This window comes from Microcaecilia unicolor, chromosome 9 (genome assembly GCF_901765095.1).
Source record: "Microcaecilia unicolor chromosome 9, aMicUni1.1, whole genome shotgun sequence".
Taxonomy (NCBI): domain Eukaryota; kingdom Metazoa; phylum Chordata; class Amphibia; order Gymnophiona; family Siphonopidae; genus Microcaecilia; species Microcaecilia unicolor.
In genome coordinates, this window is record NC_044039.1 from 130068649 (window position 1) to 130093494 (window position 24846).

A 24846-nucleotide genomic window follows, 5' to 3' on the forward strand; every position below is an offset into this window, starting at 1 on the left:
ACATGTGAGAAGCAAATTGCAGTAATCTAAGCATGAGGTGATGAGTTTGTGTGCATAAGGATCTTGGTAGTGTGCTCAAAAAAGGGAGGGATGAATTTTGGTGATATTATAGAGAATGAAACAACAGGTTTTAGCAGTCTGTTGGATTTGTACAGAGAAGGAGAGAGGTGTTAAAAATTCCCCCAAGGTTACCAGCTATCAGTACAGGGAGGACGAGAATGTTATCCACAGAAATAAAGAACGGAGGAAGAGAAGAGTTGGGTTTAGTGGGAAAGATAAGAAGCTCAGTCTTGGCCATGTTCAGTTTTAGATGGCGGTGAGACATCCAGTAAGCAATGTCAGACAAGCAGGCTAAGATTTGGGCCCGTATTCCTGCTGAAATCAATGGTATGAAGTGGTAGATCTGGGAGTCATTAGCATAAAAGTAATACTGAACCCCATGGAAGGAGATCAAAGCACCAAGGAAATAAGTGCAGATAGAGAAAAGAAGACAGAGCTCTGAGGTACATCGACTGATAGTGGGATACCAATGTGAGGAGGATCCACCAGACAATACACTAAAAGTGCAAACGGGATATGATGAAAATCAAGACAGAACAGAACACCGAAATCCAAGTGAGGCCAGCGTATTAAGGAATAGGTGGTGAACAACAGTGTCAAAAGCAGCAGATTGAGAAGGATGAGGATAGAATAGAGGCCCTTGCTCATGTCTCCAATGACCTGTTGCTGGTCAGATCCAAAGGCCTACTTTATTCTAATCCCGGGATATAAATGCTGGGAATGGAATGGAATGGAATGTGCATTTACAGGTCATTGGAGACTTTCGCAAGGGCTGTTTCAGTTGAATGTAGAGGGCAAAATCCAGATTGTAGTGGATCAAGAACAGCCTGAGATGAAATAATGTCAAGATAATGGCGGTGAACAGCATGCTCAAGTAACTTGGATAAGAAAGGGAGGCGGGCGATACGGCTATAGTTGGAAGGGCAGATAGGGTCCCAATGAAGGTTTAGTGAGGAGTGGTACAACTATAGCATGTTTGAAGGCATCAGAACAGTTGCAGTGGAAAGTAAAAGACTGAGGATATGACAGATAGAAGGAATAAGAGTAGGAGAGATGGTGCTGAGTAGATGGGTGTGAATATGATCCAAGGAACAGGTAGTGAGTTTGGAGGAGGAAAGAAAATGAGCAGTTTCCTCTTCAGTGATGTCACAAAATGAAAGGTGGAAGGGGTTGAAGAAAGGTTGAGACAATGAAGCGGGGGAAGGAGAGGTGGAGGTGACTTGGTTGAGAGCTCAAGGATAATCTTGTGAACCTTGTCAGATCTACTAAATTAGGAGTTATCCCTTCTTACTGAAGCCAACTTTTGGCCAAGAAGCAGGAATGCCACCACTTGAGAGGCAGTGAAGGTATACTGGAGATGAAGCACCAAGAATTTCCATTGAAAAATCTTTGAAAAGATTTCCTAGATACCTATCCAGAACACATGCCAAGGACTTCTGTGTTCTGGATAGGTATCCAGGAAATCTTTTTATGGAAATTTTTGGATAGATAACTAAGGGGCCCTTTTATGAAAGTGCAGCAAGCCTGCCGCAAGCTTGCCACGTGGCAATTCACCCCTACTGCCGGGCTCCTGGTAGTTCCTGCCCCCTCCATGCGCCATTTCCGGCATGTCAAAATTTTTTTTCTTCAAGCAGCCGGGGGGGGGGGGGGGGGGGGGGGGGGGGGGGGGGGGGGGGGGGAGAGGGGCTCAGCTGTAATCGGGCAGCCAGCACTGTGTACTGCCCAGTTACCATTGGAGGCCTTACCGCCTCCTAAATAGGAGGCGGTAAGGGCTGCCCTAGGAAATGGCCGTGCGGCAAGTGTAACTTAACCCAAGGCCATTTCTTTCCTTAAAAAATAAAAAAGTATTTTACTGGCGGCAGTAAAAGGGGGCGCATGGCAAACCTGCACACTGCTGCCAAGGCAGGGCCTTTTACCACTGCTTGGTAAAAGGAGCTCTTAGTTTGCGAATTAGTCCTGCAACCAGGTCATTACCTAGAATCTCTGGCATGTTTTGTACTTACCCCATTATTAAAAAGGATATATTTAGACCCAAATAAGTGTATGAATTATTGCCCCTTAGCCAGTATTTCTTTATTGGCAAAGATCACTGAGGCAGTAGTAGCTGCCCATTTGCAACACTTTCTAGATGACAATGACTTGCGGAATACAACTCAATCCTTGGTCTTAACAGAGATATTAGTGACAGCCCTAATAAATGAGTTGTGGGGGATTTTTTTTGTTTTTTTTTAGTATTGATGTAGATAGAGTTATCTTCTGCTTCTGATATGATCATGACCTGTTACTGTAAACACTGAGTAAAACAGGTCTTGCAGGAAAGGTGTTGAGACTGCACTCCAGTTTTTTAAAAAAATTATAAATTTGTATTTGTTGGAATGGGAAGGTTTCTAGAACATGACCTATGATATGTGGAGTTCCACAAGGAACAACCTTTCTCCAATCTTGTTTAATTTGTTTTTGAAAAAAAATTTTTTTTTTTTTTTTGGGGGGTGGGGGGGATGTCTTAGGAGGGCTCTAGGGTTTCATATAAAGATGATGTTTTAGTAACAGTGCCAGTTATGAGTTCAAATCTCTCAGTATTAATAGTGGATGTCATTGCACAGATTAAAAATTAAACCAGAAAACTCTATCTGAAGCAGTGGACTATTAGGGTATTGCTTTATGTTCGAGACTTGGCTATTTGCACTCAATGGACTGGTTTTGATATAATCAAGTTAAGCAATATGTATCAACACTGGATGCTACCTCATTGAGTGAGGATGCAGTTGACTCACTAATGGAAACTTTAATGCTTACTCGTACCAAGAAGACTCGTTTGTCCTTTTATCAAATCAGCTTGCAGAGCCGAAGCCTTCCCCTAAGTGGGCTTATGAGCAGTTGGCTTCAGCGTGGAATGTGGAATTGTTGCCGGAGGAGCATGTTACAGGCAATGGATTGCAAACGTTGATGAAACATCTTAAATGGCTCAACTGGTCTATAAGGCTACAGGAACAGTAGTACAAATTTAGCAGTACACAAATCAATTAAAAACACATAAGAAAAAGAAAAAACTACAATTTTGTTAGGACAGTAAAATCATTCATACAACAAAATTTTAAAAAAGGGATAAACTAAGGGGCAGGGAAACATCAACAATGTATTAAAAAAAATAAAAATAAAGAGACTAACCCCTCCCCCCAATTAACAATTTACAAAGCTGCGTGGCAATGCTGACACAATCCATTCAAAGTGAATGGGTCGTGTCGGCAGTACTACACTGCCAGCCGCTAGCGTGGCTTTGAAAACAGTGGCCTAACTCTCGCTGTGGACCCTATCCTATACCCTAGACAAAGACATCAGAAAAAAGCCAGGTTTTTAATTCACCTTTGACTGAGGGGTAAAAGGGGCATTCACTGCATTTAAGGTCTGTTGATACTTTAGAATTGTTTCAATTATGGAGTATGTTGAGGAAGATAGAGGCTCTGATCCATGCCTCTGAAAAACATGACCATTAGCTTTATGCCTCACAGGTGCACTTCAAGAGAGATTTGGATGTTTCAGAAATTAAAATGATTTTAGGTATTTATTTGGAAGGGCAGGCTATCAGAGCCCAAGTCAGTCTCCCCTTCCTTAGGGGTTTCCTCTTATTTGCTGGAGCTTGATTACCTGGAAGAACATTCTCCTAGGTTTGCTCCCTACCTATGGTACCTTTCTGCTACTATTTAGGTTGGGCAATGGAGTGGGGGGAGGTGTGAATAATGAGGGGTTGGACGTGGTTGGGTTTCTTTTTCTTCGGTTTGCTTGTATTGGTTTGGTTTTTTTCCCTTTTGTTCTCGATTCTGTTGAAGGGTGGGGTCGGGGGAGGGTTGGGGTATAGCAGGAATTTCACTTGTCTGAAGTTTGCATATGTATCCTATCATGGTTTCTCTGCTGTTTCTTCTCTTTTAACAAACCTATGATTTATACAACAATTGCTGAATAGTAACATGATATGGGGGTTAGTGGGATAGGGGTGAGCAGGGGAAAAGATAAGTTAGGAGTTGGAATAGTTTTAAAAAGTTCACACGAGACATTGTATGGTTTACTTGAATGTTTATTGAATTCATCAATAAAAATGATTTAACATAAAAAAATGATTTTAGATATTTTAGGGTTCCTTTACTAAGCTGCAGTAAAAAATGGTCTTGGTATGCCCTTACGTGGGGGTCATTCCTGCATGCTTAGGCCAATTTTACTGGGGCTGTAAAAAGGGATATTTTCTAATTTTTTTCAAGATAGAGTTATGCACTAATGTTAGCATTAGCATACTGCTATCTTCAAAAATTACTGCAGGAGCACTTTCTCCACCTATTTATGAAGTGGTAAAGGCTCCCACATTAACCATGTGCTAACTGGTTAGTGCATGGTGTGCTAATTGGTTAGTGCTGCAGGAACACCCCCATCACTGCCATGCCCTGTCAAACAAGTTTTTAAAAGTTACCACGTAGACATGCTGAAACTAAAACAGAGTGCTTTAGCGCATCCCACATTAGGCTATTTTTGCTGCATTAAGCATGTATTATTAGAGCTTAGCACAGCTTAGTAGAAGAACCCCTTAGTGATTTTAACTTATTTTGTGTCTATATTTTTAGGTGAAAATGAGCTCAATTTTGGGGGGTTGGGGTGGAATCGAAGAGTTTGAATATTAACTTATATATGTATAATACCCAGTGTACCTGAATGTAACTCACCTTGAGCTACTACTGAAAAAGGTATGAGCAAAATACAAATAAATAAATAAAATAATGCAGAAAGACAGGTAAACTTAGCAGAGGAAGGTGAAGAAAGCAATTACTGCTAACTTATACAAAGTAGTTACAGATCATAACTGTTTGTTGGGGATGAACATTCTCTAGCTTTCATCCAAGCAGCAAATGAGGGGCATTAGAAAATGATAATCCAATCCTGTTAATAAGCTTTGATAAGAACACCGCTATTCCCATTCATTAGAAAATTAGAGGCATCTTGTAATATTTAGAGCAACAGATGCATTATTTTCCTGTATAGCAAAGCAAATTGTGATGAGTGCACATACTGACAGATCTTTATTTACATGCTCTGAAAGGAATGAAGAAACCGGTACCACCACCCAAAATCTCTGATATCTATCACCCAATTATGCAAATCCTGATCAAACTCTCTCTCTCTGCGTGTTAGTAAATCTAATTTCCACCAACCCTGGTTATGGACGTCGTTCTTACTATCGATCTCCGCTGCTTCTTTGGCTTGCCAACATCATACTCATCGTCATCCAAATCCTAGAAAAACAAACAAAGACAAACACACACAGAGGTAAATTTACAGATGGTTTGAAGAACTGGGATGAAGAAGTGACTACCTGATTAATGGGTACAATATCTGGCGGGCTAAATCCATACAAACATTAAGGTAAGTTTGCCACCTTTTGCTTTTCTTCTCTGGTGCCTTGACTTTGATTGACTTGGGATTAGCTCCTTTTTTTGAAAGCTTTATTCAGCAGACTGAACTATGGACTCATACACAGTTTTTGGGGAATTCATTTGGTAAAATTATTACACATGAAAATTATTATTGCACTAAGTTAATATGCTTAGAAATTATTCTTTTAAAAAAAGGGTGTTGGGAAATATAAAAAAGCATTATGATATATAAAGCATTTAAGTGAACCAAAGTTTGGCACTCACTAATAATTGAGCTCGGCTGTAAAAAAAACAGCCTATGCTGAAAGTTTCTCATTACTCCTTCACTCCTATAAAGTATTAAACAAATTCTTTTTTTCCCCCGAAGTAGCCGTTGAGTGTCATTTAAATCAAACATATAAATGGCAAATGACCGACTCACCTGCAAATTCGCAGTAGAGACTTCCCTCTCTGTCCCGCCCTCGCGTCAAGACGTGATGACGTCCGAGGGCGGAACAGAGAGGGAAACGGAGTCGTACTGCCGGACGCTGCCGCTTGGAAACGAACATCGCGCGCACCAACCTCCCCCCCCCATCTCTTCCGCCGCCGCTCCCGCCCTCTCCGTATTGGGCCCCCTGCACTGACCTGACAGCGCCTCTCACCTCTGTGTGGAAGCGCAGCAGGCAGCAGAGCAATCTGCTGCTGCCTGCAGCGCTTTCACACGGAGGTGAGAGGCGCTGTCAGGTCATGCAGGGGGCCCGACACGGAGGGGGGAGGGAGCGGCGGCGAGGAGGGTAGCTGGAAATCTCGCCCGTTTTAACAGGCTTAACGGCTAGTTTAACTATAAGAGGTCACATGATGCTATGAACGGGAGCGGTCGCTAGCTGCTCCGTTCCTGCCACCTCCTCACAAATCCCGCATTAGAAACCTCCCAAGGTCCGGCGGTTTACCTGGGTTCCATAGCAGCGAATTAGCTGCACAGCTTAGGACTTGATTCCAGGTGGTCGACGGCGAAAATGGCAGCAAAATCGGTGCGAGAAGAAAAAGAAGAGCCGGTTATAAGAAGACAAGATGGCAGCGCCGGCGAGCCCCACGACCTCTTTGGTTGGATCCGCATGGGCAGCGGAGATTGTTCCTGAGGTGACCAGTGCAATGGAGGCAATCTTGGACAAAAAACTAAGCTCTTTGGATTCCAAGCTGGAGTGTCTCCAGAGCAATGTGGCACAACTAAGCCAGGACTTGGCGGTTTTTCAACAGCACACGGGGGACTTGGAGGACCGTGTAACGAGTATGGAGGACAGACAAACTAAAATGCAAAAGCTGCTTGAGACTTATGCTGAGAAACTAGGCAGAAACCTAGCTAGTAGCAAGAGTCCATGCTACCGATCCGGGGGGGCAAGCAGTGGTTTCCCCATGTCCATCTCTTTAACATTGCTTTTGACTTGTAACCACTTGTAACCATTCGCCTCCACCTACCCTCCTCTCCTCCTTCCTGTACATATTAATTGATTTGATCTGCTTTATTTTTTGTCTATTAGATTGTAAGCTCTTTGAGCAGGGACTGTCTTTCCTCTATGTTTGTGCAGCGCTGCGTACGCCTTGTAGCGCTATAGAAATGCTAAATAGTAGTAATAGTAGTAGTAGTAGTAGTAGAGAAACTTGAGGATTTGGAGAACAGGTCAAGGCGAAACAATTTGCGCTTTGTGGGCTTGCCAGAGGAGCTGGGGGACAGAGACTTGCAAACTTTCTTGGAACCCTGGTTAATGAAGGAGCTGGTGTTTCCTGCCTCATTGGGACCCCTACAGATAGAAAGAGCGCACCAAGTGGGACTCAAACAACCCGGTTCTGCCAGACCACGAGTGGTTATTTATTTGTTTGTTACATTTGTACCCCACATTTTTCCACCTATTTGCAGGCTCAATGTGGCTTACATAGTACCGTAAAAGCGTTTGCCAATTCGGTTGATAACAAATACAAGGTTATGTTGTGGTCAAATGAGGTAGGTGTGAATCAGGCGCCATGGGGTCAAAGGGAATGAAGATTGTAAATTGTTCAGTACGATCATTGGTTTATGCTGTGATGCTGGGTGTGGGGATTTACGTTGGATCGGTGGGATAGGCCTTTTTGAAGAGGTGGGTTTTTAGTGATTTCCTGAAGTTTAGGTGGTCATGGATTGTTTTCACAGCTTTTGGGAGTGCAGTTTGAGTAATGTAGATTTAGGTATGATCGTGATGATCCGATTCTGTTTCTGGTTGGTAGATCTATGAGGTCTATCATGTATCCTGGGACTATGCTGTAGATAATTTTGTGGACCAAAATGCAGATTTTGAAGATGATCCGGTCTTTGATTGGGAGCCAGTGCAGCTTCTCTCGCAGAGAGGTTTAGCACTTTCGAATCGTGTTTTACCATATATCAGTCTGGCTGCTGTGTTTTGGGCGGTCTGGAGGTTTTTTTTTTTGTGAGTTGTTCTTTATATCCCGCATAGATTCCGTTGTAGTAATCTGCATGGCTTACTGATTGTATTAGGTTTCAAAAAGTATCCCTCGGGAAGAAAGGTTTTATTCGTTTGAGTTTCCACATTGAATAGAACATCTAGCGAATGCTACATACCTGTAGAAGGTATTCTCCGAGGACAGCAGGCTGATTGTTCTCACTGATGGGCGACGTCCACGGCAGCCCCTCCAATCCGGAATCTTCACTAGCAAAGTCTTTGCTAGGCCTCGCGCGCCGATGCGCACCGCGCATGCGCGGCCGTCTTCCCGCCAGAAACCGGCTCGTGCCGGCCAGTCTCATATGTAGCAAGACAAAGAGAAGGGAAGACACAACTCCAAAGGGGAGGCGGGCGGGTTTGTGAGAACAATCAGCCTGCTGTCCTCGGAGAATACCTTCTACAGGTATGTAGCATTCGCTTTCTCCGAGGACAAGCAGGCTGCTTGTTCTCACTGATGGGGTATCCCTAGCCCCCAGGCTCACTCAAAACAACAACCATGGTCAATTGGGCCTCGCAACGGCGAGGACATAACTGAGATTGACCTAAAAACTTATCCAACTAACTGAGAGTGTAGCCTGGAACAGAATAAAACATGGGCCTAGGGGGGTGGAGTTGGATTCTAAACCCCGAACAGATTCTGAAGCACTGACTGCCCGAACCGACTGTCGCGTCGGGTATCCTGCTGCAGGCAGTAATGAGATGTGAATGTGTGGACAGATGACCACGTCGCAGCTTTGCAAATCTCTTCAATAGTGGCTGACTTCAAGTGGGCTACCGACGCTGCCATGGCTCTAACATTATGAGCCGTGACATGACCCTCAAGAGCCAGCCCAGCCTGGGCGTAAGTGAAGGAAATGCAATCTGCTAGCCAATTGGATATGGTGCGTTTCCCCACAGTCACTCCCCTCCTGTGGGGATCAAAAGAAACAAACAATTGGGCGGACTGTCTGTTGGGCTGTGTCCGCTCCAGATAGAAGGCCAATGCTCTCTTGCAGTCCAATGTGTGCAGCTGACGTTCAGCAGGACAGGAATGAGGACGGGGAAAGAATGTTGGCAAGACAATTGACTGGTTCAGATGGAACTCCGACACAACCTTTGGCAAGAACTTAGGGTGAGTGCGGAGGTCTACTCTGTTATGATGAAATTTGGTGTAAGGGGCCTGGGCTACCAGGGCCTGGAGCTCACTGACTCTACGAGCTGAAGTAACTGCCACCAAGAAAATGACCTTCCAGGTCAAGTACTTCAGATGGCAGGAATTCAGTGGCTCAAAAGGAGGTTTCATCAGCTGGGTGAGAACGACATTGAGATCCCATGACACTGTAGGGGCTTGACAGGGGGCTTTGACAAAAGCAAACCTCTCATGAAGCAAAAAACTAAAGGCTGTCCCGAGATCGGCTTACCTTCCACACGGTAATGGTATGCACTGATCGCACTAAGGTGAACCCTTACAGAGTTGGTCTTGAGACCAGACTCAGACAAGTGCAGAAGGTATTCAAGCAGGGTCTGTGTAGGACAAGAGCGAGGATCTAGGGCCTTGCTGTCACACCAGACGGCAAACCTCCTCCATAGAAAGAAGTAACTCCTCTTAGTGGAATCTTTCCTGGAAGCAAGCAAGATGCGGGAGACACCCTCTGACAGACCCAAAGAGGCAAAGTCTACGCTTTCAACATCCAGGCCGTGAGAGCCAGGGACTGGAGGTTGGGATGCAGAAGCGCCCCTTCGTCCTGTGTGATGAGGGTCGGAAAACACTCCAATCTCCACGGTTCTTCGGAGGACAACTCCAGAAGAAGAGGGAACCAGATCTGACGCGGCCAAAAAGGAGCAATCAGAATCATGGTGCCTCGGTCTTGCTTGAGTTTCAACAAAGTCTTCCCCACCAGAGGTATGGGAGGATAAGCATACAGCAGACCCTCCCCCCAGTACAGGAGGAAGGCATCCGATGCCAGTCTGCCGTGGGCCTGAAGCCTGGAACAGAACTGAGGGACTTTGTGGTTGGCTCAAGATGCGAAGAGATCTACCAAGGGGGTGCCCCACACCTGGAAGATCTGTCGCACTATACAGGAATTGAGCGACCACTCGTGAGGTTGCATAATCCTGCTCAACCTGTCGGCCAGACTGTTGTTTACGCCTGCCAGATATGGAGCACCATGCCGTGACGGCGAGCCCAGAGCCACATGCTGACGGCTTCCTGACACAGGGGGCGAGATCCGGTGCCCCCCTACTTGTTGATGTAATACATGGCAACCTGGTTGTCTGTCTGAATTTGGATAATTTGGTGGGACAGCCGATCTCTGAAAGCCTTCAGAGCGTTCCAGACTGCTCGTAACTCCAGAAGATTGACCTGCAGATCGCGTTCCTGGAGGGACCAGCTTCCTTGGGTGTGAAGCCCATTGACATGAGCTCCCCACCCCAGGAGAGACGCATCCGTGGTCAGCACTTTTTGTGGCTGAGGAATTTGGAAAGGACGTCCCAGAGTCAAATTGGACCAAATCGTCCACCAATACAGGGATTTGAGAAAACTCGTGGACAGGTGGATCACGTCTTCTAGATCCCCAGCAGCCTGAAACTACTGGGAAGCTAGGGTCCATTGGGCAGATCTCATGTGAAGGCGGGCCATGGGAGTCACATGAACTGTGGAGGCCATGTGGCCCAGCAATCTCAACATCTGCCGAGCTGTGATCTGCTGGGACGCTCGCACCCGCGAGACGAGGGACAACAAGTTGTTGGCTCTCGTCTCTGGGAGATAGGCGCGAGCCGTCCGAGAATCCAGCAGAGCTCCTATGAATTTGAGTTTCTGCACTGGGAGAAGATGGGACTTTGGATAATTTATCACAAACCCCAGTAGCTCCAGGAGGCGAATAGTCATCTGCATGGACTGTAGAGCTCCTGCCTCGGATGTGTTCTTCACCAGCCAATCGTCGAGATATGGGAACACGTGTACCCCCAGTCTGAGAAGTGCCGCTGCTACTACAGCCAAGCACTTCGTGAACACTCTGTGCGCAGAAGCGAGCCCAAAGGGTAGCACACAGTACTGGAAGTGACGTGTGCCCAGCTGAAATCGCAGATACTGTCTGTGAGCTGGCAGTATCGGGATGTGTGTGTAGGCGTCCTTCAAGTCCAGAGAGCATAGCCAATCGTTTTCCTGAATCATGGGGAGAAGGGTGCCCAGGGAAAGCATCCTGAACTTTTCTTTGACCAGATATTTGTTCAGGGCCCTTAGGTCTAGGATGGGACGCATCCCCCCTGTTTTCTTTTCCACAAGGAAGTACCTGGAATAGAATCCCAGCCCTTCTTGCCCGGATGGCACAGGCTCGACCGCATTGGAGCTGAGAAGGGCGGAGAGTTCCTCTGCAAGTACCTGCTTGTGCTGGAAGCTGTAAGACTGAGCTCCCGGTGGACAATTTGGAGGTTTTGAGGCCAAATTGAGGGTGTATTCTTGCCAGACTATTTGGAGAACCCACTGATCGGAGGTTATGAAAGGCCACCTTTGGTGAAAAGCTTTCAACCTCCCTCCGACTGGCAGGTCGCCCGGCACTGACACTTGGATGTCGGCTATGCTCTGCTGGAGCCAGTCAAAAGCTCGTCCCTTGCTTTTGCTGGGGAGCCCAGGGGCCTCGCTGAGGCGCACGCTGCTGACGAGAGCGAGCGCGCTGGGGCTTAGCCTGGGCCGCAGGCTGTCGAGAAGGAGGATTGTACCTACGCTTACCAGAAGAGTAGGGAACAGTCCTCCTTCCCCCAAAAAATCGTCTACCTGTAGAGGTAGAAGCTGAAGGCTGCCGGCGGGAGAACTTGTCGAAAGCGGTATCCCGCTGGTGGAGCTGCTCTACCACCTGCTCGACTTTTTCTCCAAAAATGTTATCCGCACGGCAAGGCGAGTCCGCAATCCGCTGCTGGAGTCTATTCTCTAGGTCGGAGGCACGCAGCCATGAGAGTCTGCGCATCACCACACCTAGAGCAGCGGCCCTGGACGCAACATCAAAGGTGTCATACACCCCTCTGGCCAGGAATTTTCTGCACGCCTTCAGCTGCCTGACCACCTCCTGAAAAGGCTTGGCTTGCTCAGGAGGGAGCTTATCCACCAAGCCCGCCAACTGCCGCACATTATTCCGCTTGTGTATGCTCGTGTAGAGCTGGTAAGACTGAATTTTGGCCACGAGCATAGAGGAATGGTAGGCCTTCCTCCCAAAGGAGTCTAAGGTTCTAGAGTCCTTGCCCGGGGGCGCCGAAGCATGCTCCCTAGAACTCTTAGCCTTCTTTAGGGCCAAATCCACAACTCCAGAGTCGTGAGGCAACTGAGTGCGCATCAGCTCTGGGTCCCCATGGATCCGGTACTGGGACTCGATCTTCTTGGGAATGTGGGGATTAGTTAATGGCTTGGTCCAGTTCGCCAGCAATGTCTTTTTGAGGACATGATGCATGGGTACTGTGGACGCTTCCTTAGGTGGAGAAGGATAGTCCAGGAGCTCAAACATTTCAGCCCTGGGCTCGTCCTCCACAACCACCGGGAAGGGGATGGCCGTAGACATCTCCCGGACAAAGGAAGCGAAAGACAGACTCTCGGGAGGAGAAAGCTGCCTTTCAGGAGAGGGAGTGGGATCAGAGGGAAGACCATCAGACTCCTCATCAGAGAAATATCTGATGTCCTCCTCTTCCTCCCACGAGGCCTCACCCTCGGTATCAGACACAAGTTCACGAACCTGTGTCTGAAGCCGTGCCCGGCTCGACTCCGTGGAACCATGGCGGGAGTGTCGAGAGGTAGACTCCCTCGCCCGCACCGGCGAAGCTCCCTCCGCCGACATAGTCGGGGAGCCTTCCTGGGAGGCGACCGCAGTCGGTACCGCGAAGCGGCACCGATGTCGGAGACCTCACCCCGGGCAAGGGGCCAGCCAGCGCCTCACTCGACGGTACCGGTGGCGCAAGCACCCCCGGTACCGGAGGGGAAGGGCGCAACAGTTCTCCCAGAATCTCTGGGAGAACGGCCCGGAGACTCTCATGCAGAGCGGCTGTGGAGAAAGATGTGGAAGCCGATGCAGGTGTCGATGTCAGAGTCTGTTCCGGGCGTGGAGGCTGTTCCGGGCTGTCCAGAGTGGAGCGCATCGACACCTCCTGAACAGAGGGTGAGCGGTCCTCTCGCTGCCGATGCCTGCTGGGTGCCGACTCCCTCGGCGACCCAGAGCTCTCGGTGCCGACACGGGAAGGGGACCGGTGTCGATGCTTCTTCGACTTCTTGGGACGAAGCATGTCACCGGAGCTTCCCGGCACCGACGAGGACATAGAATCCAGCCGTCGCTTCCTCGGGGCCGAGGCCAAAGAAGGTCGGTCTCGGGGGGGGGGGGGGGGGGGGGCTGTACCGCAGGAGCCCTCAGGGTAGGGGGAGACCCACCCGAAGGCTCACCGCCACCAGCAGGGGAATGGACAGCCTTCACCTGCACTCCAGACGAAGCACCACCGTCCGACGACATCAGCAGACGAGGTCCCGGTACCACCGACGCCGACGCAGCCTTCCGATGTCTCAGCCCCCGATGCAGAGGGTCGATGCCTCAATGCACTCGATGCAATCGCGGCCGAGGATGAAGGTCTGGACGCTGGCGACGTCGATGCACTCAATACCCCCGATGCCGATGAAGAGCCCGAGAACAAAACGTTCCACTGGGCCAATCTCGCTACCTGAGTCCGCTTTTGTAAAAGGGAGCACAGACTACAGGCCTGCGGGCGGTGCCCAGCCCCCAGACACTGAAGACACGACGCGTGTCTGTCAGTGAGCGAGATTACCCGGGCGCACTGGGTGCACTTCTTGAAGCCGCTGGGAGACTTCGATGACATGGGCGGAAAAATCTCGCCGGCAAAATCGAAACTCGTAATTGCGGTAGGCACCAAAAACGAGGGGAAGAAAAATTCGACCCGAGGCCTAAAAAGGGCCTACCCCGAAAACGAAAGAAAACTTACCGGGGCAAAAACTGGAAGTAGCGGAAAAAAGGAAAAAGACCGAAAAGGTCTTCTCCCAAATCCTTTTTTTTTTTTTTTTTTTTTTAAATAGTGAAACCAAAAAGGAGACGCGCGAGGTCAACTTAGGGGCGCGAACGGCGAAACATGACCGTACCGAGCGCGGACAAAAGAAGACTGGCCGGCACGAGCTGGTTTCGGGCGGGAAGACGGCCGCGCATGCGCGGTGCGCATCGGCGCGCGAGGGCTAGCAAAGACTTTGCTAGTGAAGATTCCGGATTGGAGGGGCTGCCGTGGACGTCACCCATCAGTGAGAACAAGCAGCCTGCTTGTCCTCAGAGAATCTTTATTACGATATTTACTTGGCTCTTGAGAGTAAGGTTGCTGTCGATTGTGACGCCGAGTATTTTTAGGCTGCCTGAAGTAGGGAGTGTGTGTCCTGGGATGTTTATGGTTGCGGGTTTGTAATTGTTATGTTGAGATGAGAGGATGAGGCAGTGTGTTTTTTCAGTGTTCAGTTTCAATTGGAATGAGTTTGCCCAAGAGTCCATGATGTTCAGGCCATCATTGATTTCATTGGTTATTTCTGTCAAGGCATGTCTGAAGGGAATGTAGACTGTAACATCATCTGCATAGATGAATGGGTTGAGGCCTCGATTGGATAAGGACTCTGCCAGTGGGATCATCATCATGTTGAAGAGTATTGGTGATAAAGGTGATCCTTGAGGTACTCCGCAGGCTGCTTTCCATGGTGATGATATGTTTGAATTTGATTTTACTTGGTATGTTCTGGTGGTTAGAAAGCCCTTGAACCAATTAAGTACGTTTCCATCAATCCCGAAGTGGCCAAGGAGTCTTAAAAGTATATTGTGGTTTACCATGTCGAATGCACTCAACATGTCGAATTGGAGGAGAAGTATGCTTTTGCCTATGGCTGTATCCTGCTTGAATTTGGCCAGGAGAGTGACTAGGACAGTTTCAGTGCTATGGTGGGAGCAGAATCCTGATTGTGAGTCGTGTAGTATTGAGAATTTGTCCATGTATTCTGTAAGCTGTTTGGTCACCAAGCTCTCCATCAATTTTACTACTAGAGGGATGGATGCGACTGGGCGGTAGTTGGTGAGATTGTTTTTTTTTTTTCTTAGTGTCTTTTGGTATTGGGGTAAGTAGGATGTTACCATATTCCTCGGGGAAGAAACTTTGTTGTACCATGAAGTTTAACCACAAAACAGCGATTTTACAAGCCCTAAGGGGAGGGAAGGAACTCAGATATGAAAACCATAAAATTCTCTGCTTCCAGGACTACTCTGCGGTAGTGGAGGCCCAGCAACGGAATTTCTCACCTATTTGTTCGCAGTTGGTGATGTGCAAGATTAAATTTGCTCTCCGTTATCCTGCTAAGTTGAGGATCACGTATCAATCCACTACGAAAACTTACACTTCAGTTGAAGAAGCACAGAAGTTCATGAATCAGCTGGGACCTGCGAGCCCGCATGGAGAGCACATGGACGATTGATCTGAGCGGAGTTGTTGTTAGACTTTTCTAGGGGACTTACTTTGCAGTCACTGCCATGCAGATTACAAACACTGGAGATGAGGGTTGTGGTGTAGCTCTACCTAGAGATGCGTGTATAAGCTGCCACCGGGTATAAGTGTGGGTTTTTTTTATTATTATTGTGGGGTGAGTGATATGGATCATCAGTGTTACGGGTTATGAGTGGGGTCAGGGGTAGGGGAACTGTTAACGTAATAACAGGATGTACACTAGTGACTGGGCTATCCCACTTCATTTGACATCAGCGGCAACGCATGGACTGAGAAGTCATTCAAGGAGATCTCATGCAAGCCTAGGCTTGCTTTTTCTTATACAGCTCATCAGCGGTTTACGAACCATCACAGTATGTACTGCATCTCGATGGTTGGTGCGCCACAGTCTTAAAGCAACTGTACTACGATAAGTCCATGGGAGGGGATCGGGGTGGAGGGATATTTGGGCTTGTATAGGCTGAGGGGGTATCTTGCGTTTGCCTTATGCTGGAATGTGATTGCTGTAGTTAGGATAATTTTATATTATATATATACATATTTTTTAATTATTTTATTTTTACTTTAAGGTTATGAGAGAAGATAATGTTTGGTACACCTGGGTCAACGGGACTTGTGAGGGGGCTGGGGAAGAATGTGTGTGGGGCTTGTTTACATGGGGTTTTTAGTTCTGGGTCTGTAATTGTTTGTTGCAAAGGGTTGTGAGGAGGGGCGTCGAGTGTGACTTGTTCCTTTGGGAACCACTTTCTGGAATAAGGGGGGTGGGGGTAAGAGGGTAACATTAGGGGAAGGGTTGGTGGGAAGGATAGGGGTTCATGTGGGTCTGTTAGATGGGGGTAGTACTCAAGGGGGTGCAAATCACAGCACTATGGGGAGACTGAATGACATGCTGAAGGTACATTTGTGCTTTTTATTATGGAGAATTTGGTACCTGATTGGGAGGGGACACAGGCTGGGATGGCCCCTCTCGTTTGACGGATGGTTTTTGTGGCAGATTAGGTGTCATCATGTCCCTTGATATGGTTAAGATAGTCATTTGGAATGTGGGGGGTATTCACTCTCCCATAAAACGATCCAAAATCCTGCATACATCCTGATGAGGTTAGTTGGGAGATAAGTTGCAGCCAGCTGGGTAAGACCCTGGGGCCGGATGGCTTCCGGGCTGAATTTTACAAGCTGAAGGAGGCTATTGTTCAACCTTTAGCACAGGCGTTTAATGCTTGGGTGGAGGTCAGAGTGTTACCAAGTCAATTGAATCTAGCCCAAATTATAATGCTCCGAAAGCCAAATCGCGAATTAGCCTTACCAGCGTCATATAGGCCCATCTCCCTCTTGAATTATGAGGTAAAGCTTTCTGCAAAAATCTTGGCTAATAGGATGGGCCAAATTTAGCCGAAGCTCACCCATGATGCACAGATGGGATTTGTTCAGGGTCGCTCAGTAGCAAAAAATCTCAGGCGTATATTGGCTTCTTTGGAACATGTGGGTACAGCTCTGGAGCCTTCTTTGATGGTCAGTTTCGATGCCAAGAAGGCTTTTGATCACGTTCAGTGGGATTTCTTGTATACAGTTCTGGAAGCTTATGGTTTGAAGGGTTGGTTTGTGGGAGCGGTCAAGACCCTATATGCTTCGCCACATGCCAGGGTAATGGTAAATGCTCAAGTTTCAGATGATTTTGAGATTGGGAGTGGGACTCAGCAAGGATGCCCTTTATCGCCATTACTTTTTGCTATATATCTTGATCCACTGATACGTGATATTTATTCGAACCCTGCTATACATGGGGTTACGTTAGGGAGGGCCAAGTTTAAATTAGCTGCCTTTGCTGATGATCTCCTAGCGATGCTTATGGATCCTGGGATTCACTGCGAGCCTTACTGAAGGTCTTCAAGGAGTTTGGAGATTATTCTGGTTTTTGCTTAAACTTAGATAAATCTGAGGCTCTGGCCACATTGCCGGATGTTCACCTCTCTTGGCCCCGGAGATTCCCCCTCCGTTGGGCAGACGGATCATTTAGGTATCTGGGAGTTCTCCTCACACTGAAGGTGGTAGATTTGTATAGGCTTAATATTAAACAGATGCTGGCCCAGACTGATCAGCAGTTGGAGAGGTGGCGCGTGTTGCCTGTGCCGCTGATTGGGCGCTTATGTCTTGTTAGAATGATGATATTCCCTAGATGGCTATACTTACTGCAGACTGTCTCTGCGCCTGTTAAGAAAAGACATTAGATGATTTTATCAATTGGTGACGGGGTTCTGCTGGGTGAAGAAGAAAGCAAAGGTGAGATGTCAATTTATGCTAGGGGGCTGGGCTCAGGGGAGGTCTGGGCTTATCCAATTTGAAGCTATACAACTTTGCTTGCCTCCTAAGACATGTCAGAGATTGGCTATTCTCCTCGAGTTATTACATGCCCCTGGATTTTGAGGTAGCATTCTTTGCCCCATTTAAACTACACTCTCTGTTGCAGGTAGATAGGTCTCTAATTCCTGGTCACTTGAGAAACAGTACTCTTTTGAGCCCTTTGAGAGAGGCCTGGCTGTTCTTGGGGAATTGTTTAGGCGGGAACCCTAGGGTTACGGAACTTCTGACCATTAGGGGCAACCCAGCCTTTTTGCCAGGTTTAGATAATCCAACCTTTCTCCATTGTGAGGAATTGGGGTTGGGCTGCTTAGAAGCAGTCTTGGGAGCAGACAGAGAGTTACGACCATTAGATCAGTTGAAAAACCAAGAGTCTATTCAATGGGGGACACATTTGCTCATTGCCAATTAAAACATTTCATTAGGACATTAGTAGCTGCTGCGCTGCGTCTCAAACTAGGCGCTAAAATTAGATCGTTTTTTTGAGTAGCTTTCGGATAGCACTCCTACAATATCAGGCATTCACAAGGCGTTGTGGCCTTTTTGGAGGTTTAAGGATCTAGAACAGATTAGAGCTAGATGGGAACAGGATTTGGGAGTGAATCTGGATTCGTGCGACATGTTAGCACACCTTAAGGGCATACCGAAACTGGTCAGCGGTACTGGTTATTGGGAGTGCGCTTTTCAAGTAATACATAGAGCTTATTTCACTCAGGTTCAACTGTTTAAGGCTGGAGGTTTGCGGACACCTCTATGCCCAAAGTGTAAACTGTTAGATAATACATTCTTTCACGCCTTTTGGAATTGCATGGTGGTACAACGCTTTTGGCATCGGGTGGTGGAATACCTATCTTTTTTGTTCTCACGTAGAGTTGCAGGTACCCCAATTCACATGGTGCTTCATTGTCCGGGGTCCTTCAGGGGGTCACCAGCGGAGGGTACTTTATTATTCCACAAATTGTGCCTGATGGCGAGGAAGTGCATTTTACAATCCTGGGTCTCAGAGGACACACCTGAATACTGGCATTGGCCTAATCTTGTGCACCAGCTTATGTCTTCAGAGGACACACCTGAATACTGGCATTGGCGTAATCTTGTGCACCAGCTGAAGTCTTGGGAGGTGAGAGAATCTAGGGGCTCCTATAAGTGAACAACATGTTTTCTAAAAACTTGGGGCACCTATTTGGACACACTGTCTCAACAGGGTAGGAGCCTTATTTTCAATGTGCTGTGATTGGCTTGTGTGAATGTTTTCCTTTGTCTCCCTCTTAGATGAGGGCACATCCCCTTGAGTAGGGTGGGGGGGGGGGGGTTGGGTTTCGTAGGTGTTTCTTAGCCGTAATGTTAGCCTAACTCCCATGTGTGAAGGAGAGCACTAAGAATTTTGCTGTAACAGTGTGGGGGTAGTCGGCGATTTCATATGATGAGGATCTCATTAAGTGGGAGGGGAGGATTAGGATGGGAGAAGGTATTTGGGGCCTTTTGGGGAGCACTTAAGTTCGGAGTTGTGTTTGGGTGGTGATATCTCATATAGGGCTCAACTCAGGAGAGAACACCTCAGTTACACCAATTGGGGTGCTGAATATTAGGGAGGTTGTTCTTGTGATATATAATACTTTGTACTCTCCTTGGATTGGGCTACCTGTAATTGTATCTGCAATATTGTTTTTGTTTGGACACCAATTTATTTCATAATAAAAACAGTTGAAATAAACTTAACTATAAAATATTATATACATTGATATTTGCAATGATTTGGAATATGAATTTGGAGTGATTCATCTTTCCCTTTGGGGGTTTATAATTTCATATAATTGCTTACTTGTTAGGCATTCTTGATATTTTTCAAAGCACATACATAACAGAAAGCAAGACTTGCATTCCTTTATAGTGTCCTAATAAAAAAGTTCAAATATTAGGATTAGAGGTCACTTCCTAAAACTAACTGGAATATTTTTTTAAAATTTTTCTCAACAACATATAATTAGGCTGTGGAATGTGTTGCTGGTCAAATACAGTAGTATGATTGGGTTTAAAAAAACGGTTTGGACAAGTTTCAGAAAACAGGTCTAATATCAATTAGCCAGGTAGGCTTAGTGAACACGGGAAGAATTTTCACATCAGAATACATTAGGTATTTCTATGTGACCCAGAACAACCACTGTCAGGATGCTGGGCAACTGGCCTGACCTGGTACATCATTATGCTCTTATTAATTCTGAAAAAGAAGAATCTTTGTAGATACCTTTTAAATAGGTCAACAAAGATGATGTTGCGTTATATTAAACTCTCAAGATCTCACATATCAATTCTTCAGATGTGCTATAGAACCAGAGAAGAAAACATCTAAAAAGTGTTGTGGGATAGAAATTAAGGAAACATACTAGACTATAATCCTTGAGAAATAAGTCTGTCTAAAACTAAGAACTTTGAGTTGAATATACATGTCTGGCCTCCAATCTTCAACTTACATTTTACAAAGAAAGTGAAGATACTTACCTGTAGCAGGTATTCTCCAAGGACAGCAGGCTTCTTATTCTCAGAAGTGGGTAGACGCCATCCTGCATCATCTGGTTCAGCAAAATTGCCAGAGGAAAAGTCTAGAGCTTTCAGGAGCGCGAGCCACACTCCAGCACTCATGCCTTCCTGCCCGCTGTGCTGCTTTAGTTTAATACAAAGCAAAAACCAAATAAAAACATGGAATAGCAATTCCAAAGGGAAGTGGGCGGGATTTTGAGAAGAATAAGCCTGCTGTCCATGGAGAATACCTGCTACAGGTAAGCATCTTTGCTTTCTCTGAGGTCAAGCAGGCTTGCTTCTTCTCACAAATGGGGAATCCCTAGCATCCAGGCTCACCCAAAAACAACAAATATTGGTCAACTGGGCCTTGCAACAGCGAGGACTTAACACAGATTAACCCAAAACTATATACAAACTAGATGAGAGTGCAGCCTGGAACAGAATAAAATGGGCCTAGGAGGGTGGAGTTGGATTCTAGACCCCAGACAGATTCTGCAACACTGACTGCCCAAACCGACTGTCGTGTCAAGTATCCTGAGATGTGAATGTGTGGACAAGACCACGTTGCAGCCTTGCAAATCTCTTCAATGAAGGCTGACTTCATGGGCTATCAATGCAGCCATGGCTCTAATATTATGACCCTCCAAAGTCAGCCCAGCCTGGACATAAGTGAAGGAGATGCAATCTGCTAGTTAACTGGAAATGATGTGTTTCCCAATGGCGACAACCATCCTGTTGGGATCAAAAGAAATAAAAAGCTGGGCGATCTGAAGGGCTACGTCTGCTCCATGTAAAAGGCCAATGCCCTCTTGCCGTCCAAGGTATGCAAGCTGATTTCACCAGGATGGGCATGAAGTCGGGGAAAGAATGTTGGCAAGACGATCGACTGGTTCAGATGGAACTCAGACACCACCTTCGGCAGGAACTTAGGGTGCATGTAGAGGACTACTCTGTTGTAATGAAACTTAGTATAAGGTGCATCCACTACTAAGACCTGAAGCTCACTGACCCTACGAGCTGAAGTAACAGCCACCAAGAAAAGGACCTTCCAGATCAAGTACTTCAGCTGGCAGGAATTCAGTGGCTCAAAAGGGGCTTTCATCAGTTGGGTAAGAATGGCGTTGAGATCCCATGACACTGGTGGAGGTGTGACAGGGAGCTTTGACAAAAGCAAACCTCTCATGTAGTGGCTGTCCAGAGATAGGCTTACCTGCCACACATTGATGATAAGCACTAATTGCACAAAGGTGAACCCTTATGGAGTTGGTCTTGAGACCAGACTCTGATAAGTATAGAAGGTATTCAAGCAGGGTCTGTGTAGGACAAGAAAGGGGATCTATGGCCTTGCTGTCACACCAGATGTTAAACCTGCTCCATTAAAAAGAATAACATCCCTTAGTAGAATCTTTCCTGGAAGCCAGCAAGACTCCAGAGACACCCTCAGAAAACCCAAGGAAGCGAATTCTAGGCTTTCAACATCCAGGACGTGAGAGCCAGAGACTGGAAGCTGGTATGTAGAAGCGACCCCTCGTTCTGTGTGATGAGGGTCAGAAAACACTCCAATCTCCACGGTTCTTCGGAGGACAATTCCAGAAGAAGATGGAACCATATCTGCCGCAGCCAGTATGGCATGATCAGAATCATGGTTCTGCAGTCTAGCTGAGTTTCATCATAGTCTTTCCCACTAGAGGTATAGGAGGATACGCATACAAAAGACCTGTCCCCCAATGTAGAAGGAAGGCATCTGACACTAGTCTGTCGTGGGCCTGAAGCCTGGAACAGAACTGAGGGACCTTGTAGTTGAACTGAGTGGCACAAAGATCCACTGAGAGGGTGCCCCAAACTTGGAAGATCTTACAGGGTACGCCCATATATAGAGACCACTCATGCAGTTGCATTATTCTGCTCAGCCTGTCGGCCAGGTATTGTTTATGCCTGCCAGATAAGTGGCTTGGAGAAACATGCCGTGTTGGCGAGTCCAATGCCACATATGGACTACTTCCTGACAAAGAGGGTGAGATCCAGTGCCCCCCTGCTTGCTGGTGTAATACACAGCAACTTGATTGTCTGTTTGGATTAGAATAATTTGATGGGACAGTCAATCTCTGAAAGCTTTTAGAGCATTCCAGATTGCTCAAAGCTCCAGGAGATTGATCTGAAGACTCATTTCCTGGAGGGACCAAGCTCCTTGAGTGTGAAACCCATCCTTTGAGCAGGGACTGTCTCTCTATGTCAAATGTACAGCACTGCGTGTGTCTGGTAGTGCTATATAAATGCTATTAGTAGTAGTAGTAGTACATGAGCTCCCCATCCCAGGAGAAATGCAGCTGTCGTCAGCAATTTTTGCAGCTGAGGAATTTAGAATGGATGTCCCAAGGTAAAATTGGGCCGAATTGTCCACCATTGAAGAGAGCATACAAGCTCTGGGGACACTTGGATGACATCCTCTAGATTCCCCGTGGCTTGATGCCACTGAGAAGCCAGGGTCCACTGAGCAGATCTCGGCATGCCATGGGTGTAACGTACCCAGTGGAAGCCATGTGGCCCAATAATCTCAACATCTGCCGAGCTGTGACCTGCTGTGATGCCCGAACCTTGGACGCCAGGGAGACAAGATTGAACCTACCTCCCGGAGCTGTGGGCGGACAAACAGTCCTTGTATCGAGCAAGGCTCCTATGAACTCCAATTGTTGAACAGGATGGCGATGGGACTTGGGGTAGTTTATAACGAACCCTAGTAACTCTAACACCCGAATAGTCATCTGCATGAACTCCCGAGTACTGTCCTCAGAGGTTCTATTCACCAGCCAATCAATGAGATAAGGGAACACATGAACTCCCAGTCTGTGTAGTGACGCTGCGACTACCACTAGACACTTGGTAAAGACTCTGGGAGCTGACGCAAGGCAACACATGGTACTGAATGTGATATGTTCCCAGCCGAAATCGAAGATACTTCCAGTGGGCTGGATGTATTGGAATATGAGTGTATCCATCCAGAGAGCATGTCCAGAGAGCATAGCCAATCATTTTCCTGAATCATGGGAAGAAGGGTGCCCAGGGAAACCATCCTGAACTTTTCTCAGACTAAGAATTTGTTCAGGGCCCTTAGCTCTAGGATGGGACACATACCCATTGAGACTGCTACAGGTGGGAAAGCGAAGGTTATAAATGTTACAATACAATACCCCCTTGTCTTTTTCTGCACAAGGAAGTACCTGGAATAGAATCCCTGCCCTTCTTCCACTGGTGGAATGGGTTTGACCACATGGGCCTTGAGAAGGGCGGAGAGTTCCTCTGCAAGTACCTGCTTGTGCTAAAAGCTGAAAGAATGGGCTCTCGGTAGACAACTTAGAAGTTTGGAAAGCAAATTGAGGATGCATCCAAGCCGGACTATTTGAAGAACTCACTGGTTGAAAAAAACTTTAACCTCCCCCAAACCGGCAAGTCATCTGGAACGGACACTTGGACTGTAGCTATGCTCTACTGGATCCAGTCAAAAGCTCGTCCCTTGCTTTTGCTGGGGAGCGGCAGGGGCCTTGGGCACACGCTGTTGATGAGGATGAGCATGCTGGGGTTCAGCCTGAGCATGCTGGTGGGCCGCAGGAGTGTACCTATGCTGAGAGTAGTAATAGGGAGTACTTACCAAAATACCTCCTGGATAAGGAAGCAGTTGCAGAAGACGCTCGGCGGGAGAGAAAAGATACAGCATCAGTATGCTTCTTGACTTGGTCATCAATAGAAATCAAACAAAATAAAACATGGAAAAGAAAATAAGATGATACCTTTTTTATTGGACATAACTTAATACATTTCTTGATTAGCTTTCGAAGGTTGCCCTTCTTCCTCAGATCGGAAATAAGCAAATGTTTGATTTCTATTGATAACCTTAAGAGTGGACTAACACGGCTACCACACTCCTCTACTTGATTTGGTCAGCAACCTCCTTGACCTTTTCTCCAAAAAGATTATGCCCCCGGCAAGGGGCATGCAACAACCTCTGCTGAACAGCATGATCCAGGTCAGAAACATGCAGAGATGCTGGATGCCATGTCAAAAGTGTCGTAAGTGCCCCTGACCAAGAACTTGCGACATGCCTTCTGCTGCTTGACCAACTGGCAAAACGGCACAGCCTGTTCTGGAGGGAGAACATTGACCAAATCTGACAGCTGCCGTACCAAGTTCTGCAAGTACATGCTCGTGAAGAGCTGGTATGACTGGATATGGGTGATGAGCACAGAGGCTTCATACATCTTTCTCCCAAAGAGTCCAGGGTCCTAACTTCTCTGCCTGGGGACCCGAGGCATAGTCCCTAGTACTCATGGCTCTCTTGAGAGTGCAGTCCACCATCATGGAGTTGTGAGATAGCGGAGACCTCACCAAGCCAGGATCCCCGTGGATCCGATACTGGGTGTCAATTTTCTTCAGGACCACAGGGGCAGACAGAGGGGATGCCCAGTTCCTATCTAGGACTACCTTGAGTACCTTGTGGAGAGGAACCGTCACTGCCTCCTTAGAAGGGGAGGTGTAGT

General features: G+C 47.0%; 1 protein-coding gene across 1 annotated transcript in view; it reads right to left on the reverse strand.

Annotated features, from left to right (window-relative positions):
* PACS2 (phosphofurin acidic cluster sorting protein 2) overlaps window positions 1-24846 on the reverse strand; it is a 550048-nt gene that overhangs the window by 246944 nt on the left and 278258 nt on the right. The window contains exon 7 of the mRNA XM_030213995.1: window positions 5256-5336. Within this exon, the coding sequence (XP_030069855.1) occupies window positions 5256-5336 (81 nt within the window). The remainder of the gene's footprint in view (window positions 1-5255; window positions 5337-24846) is intronic.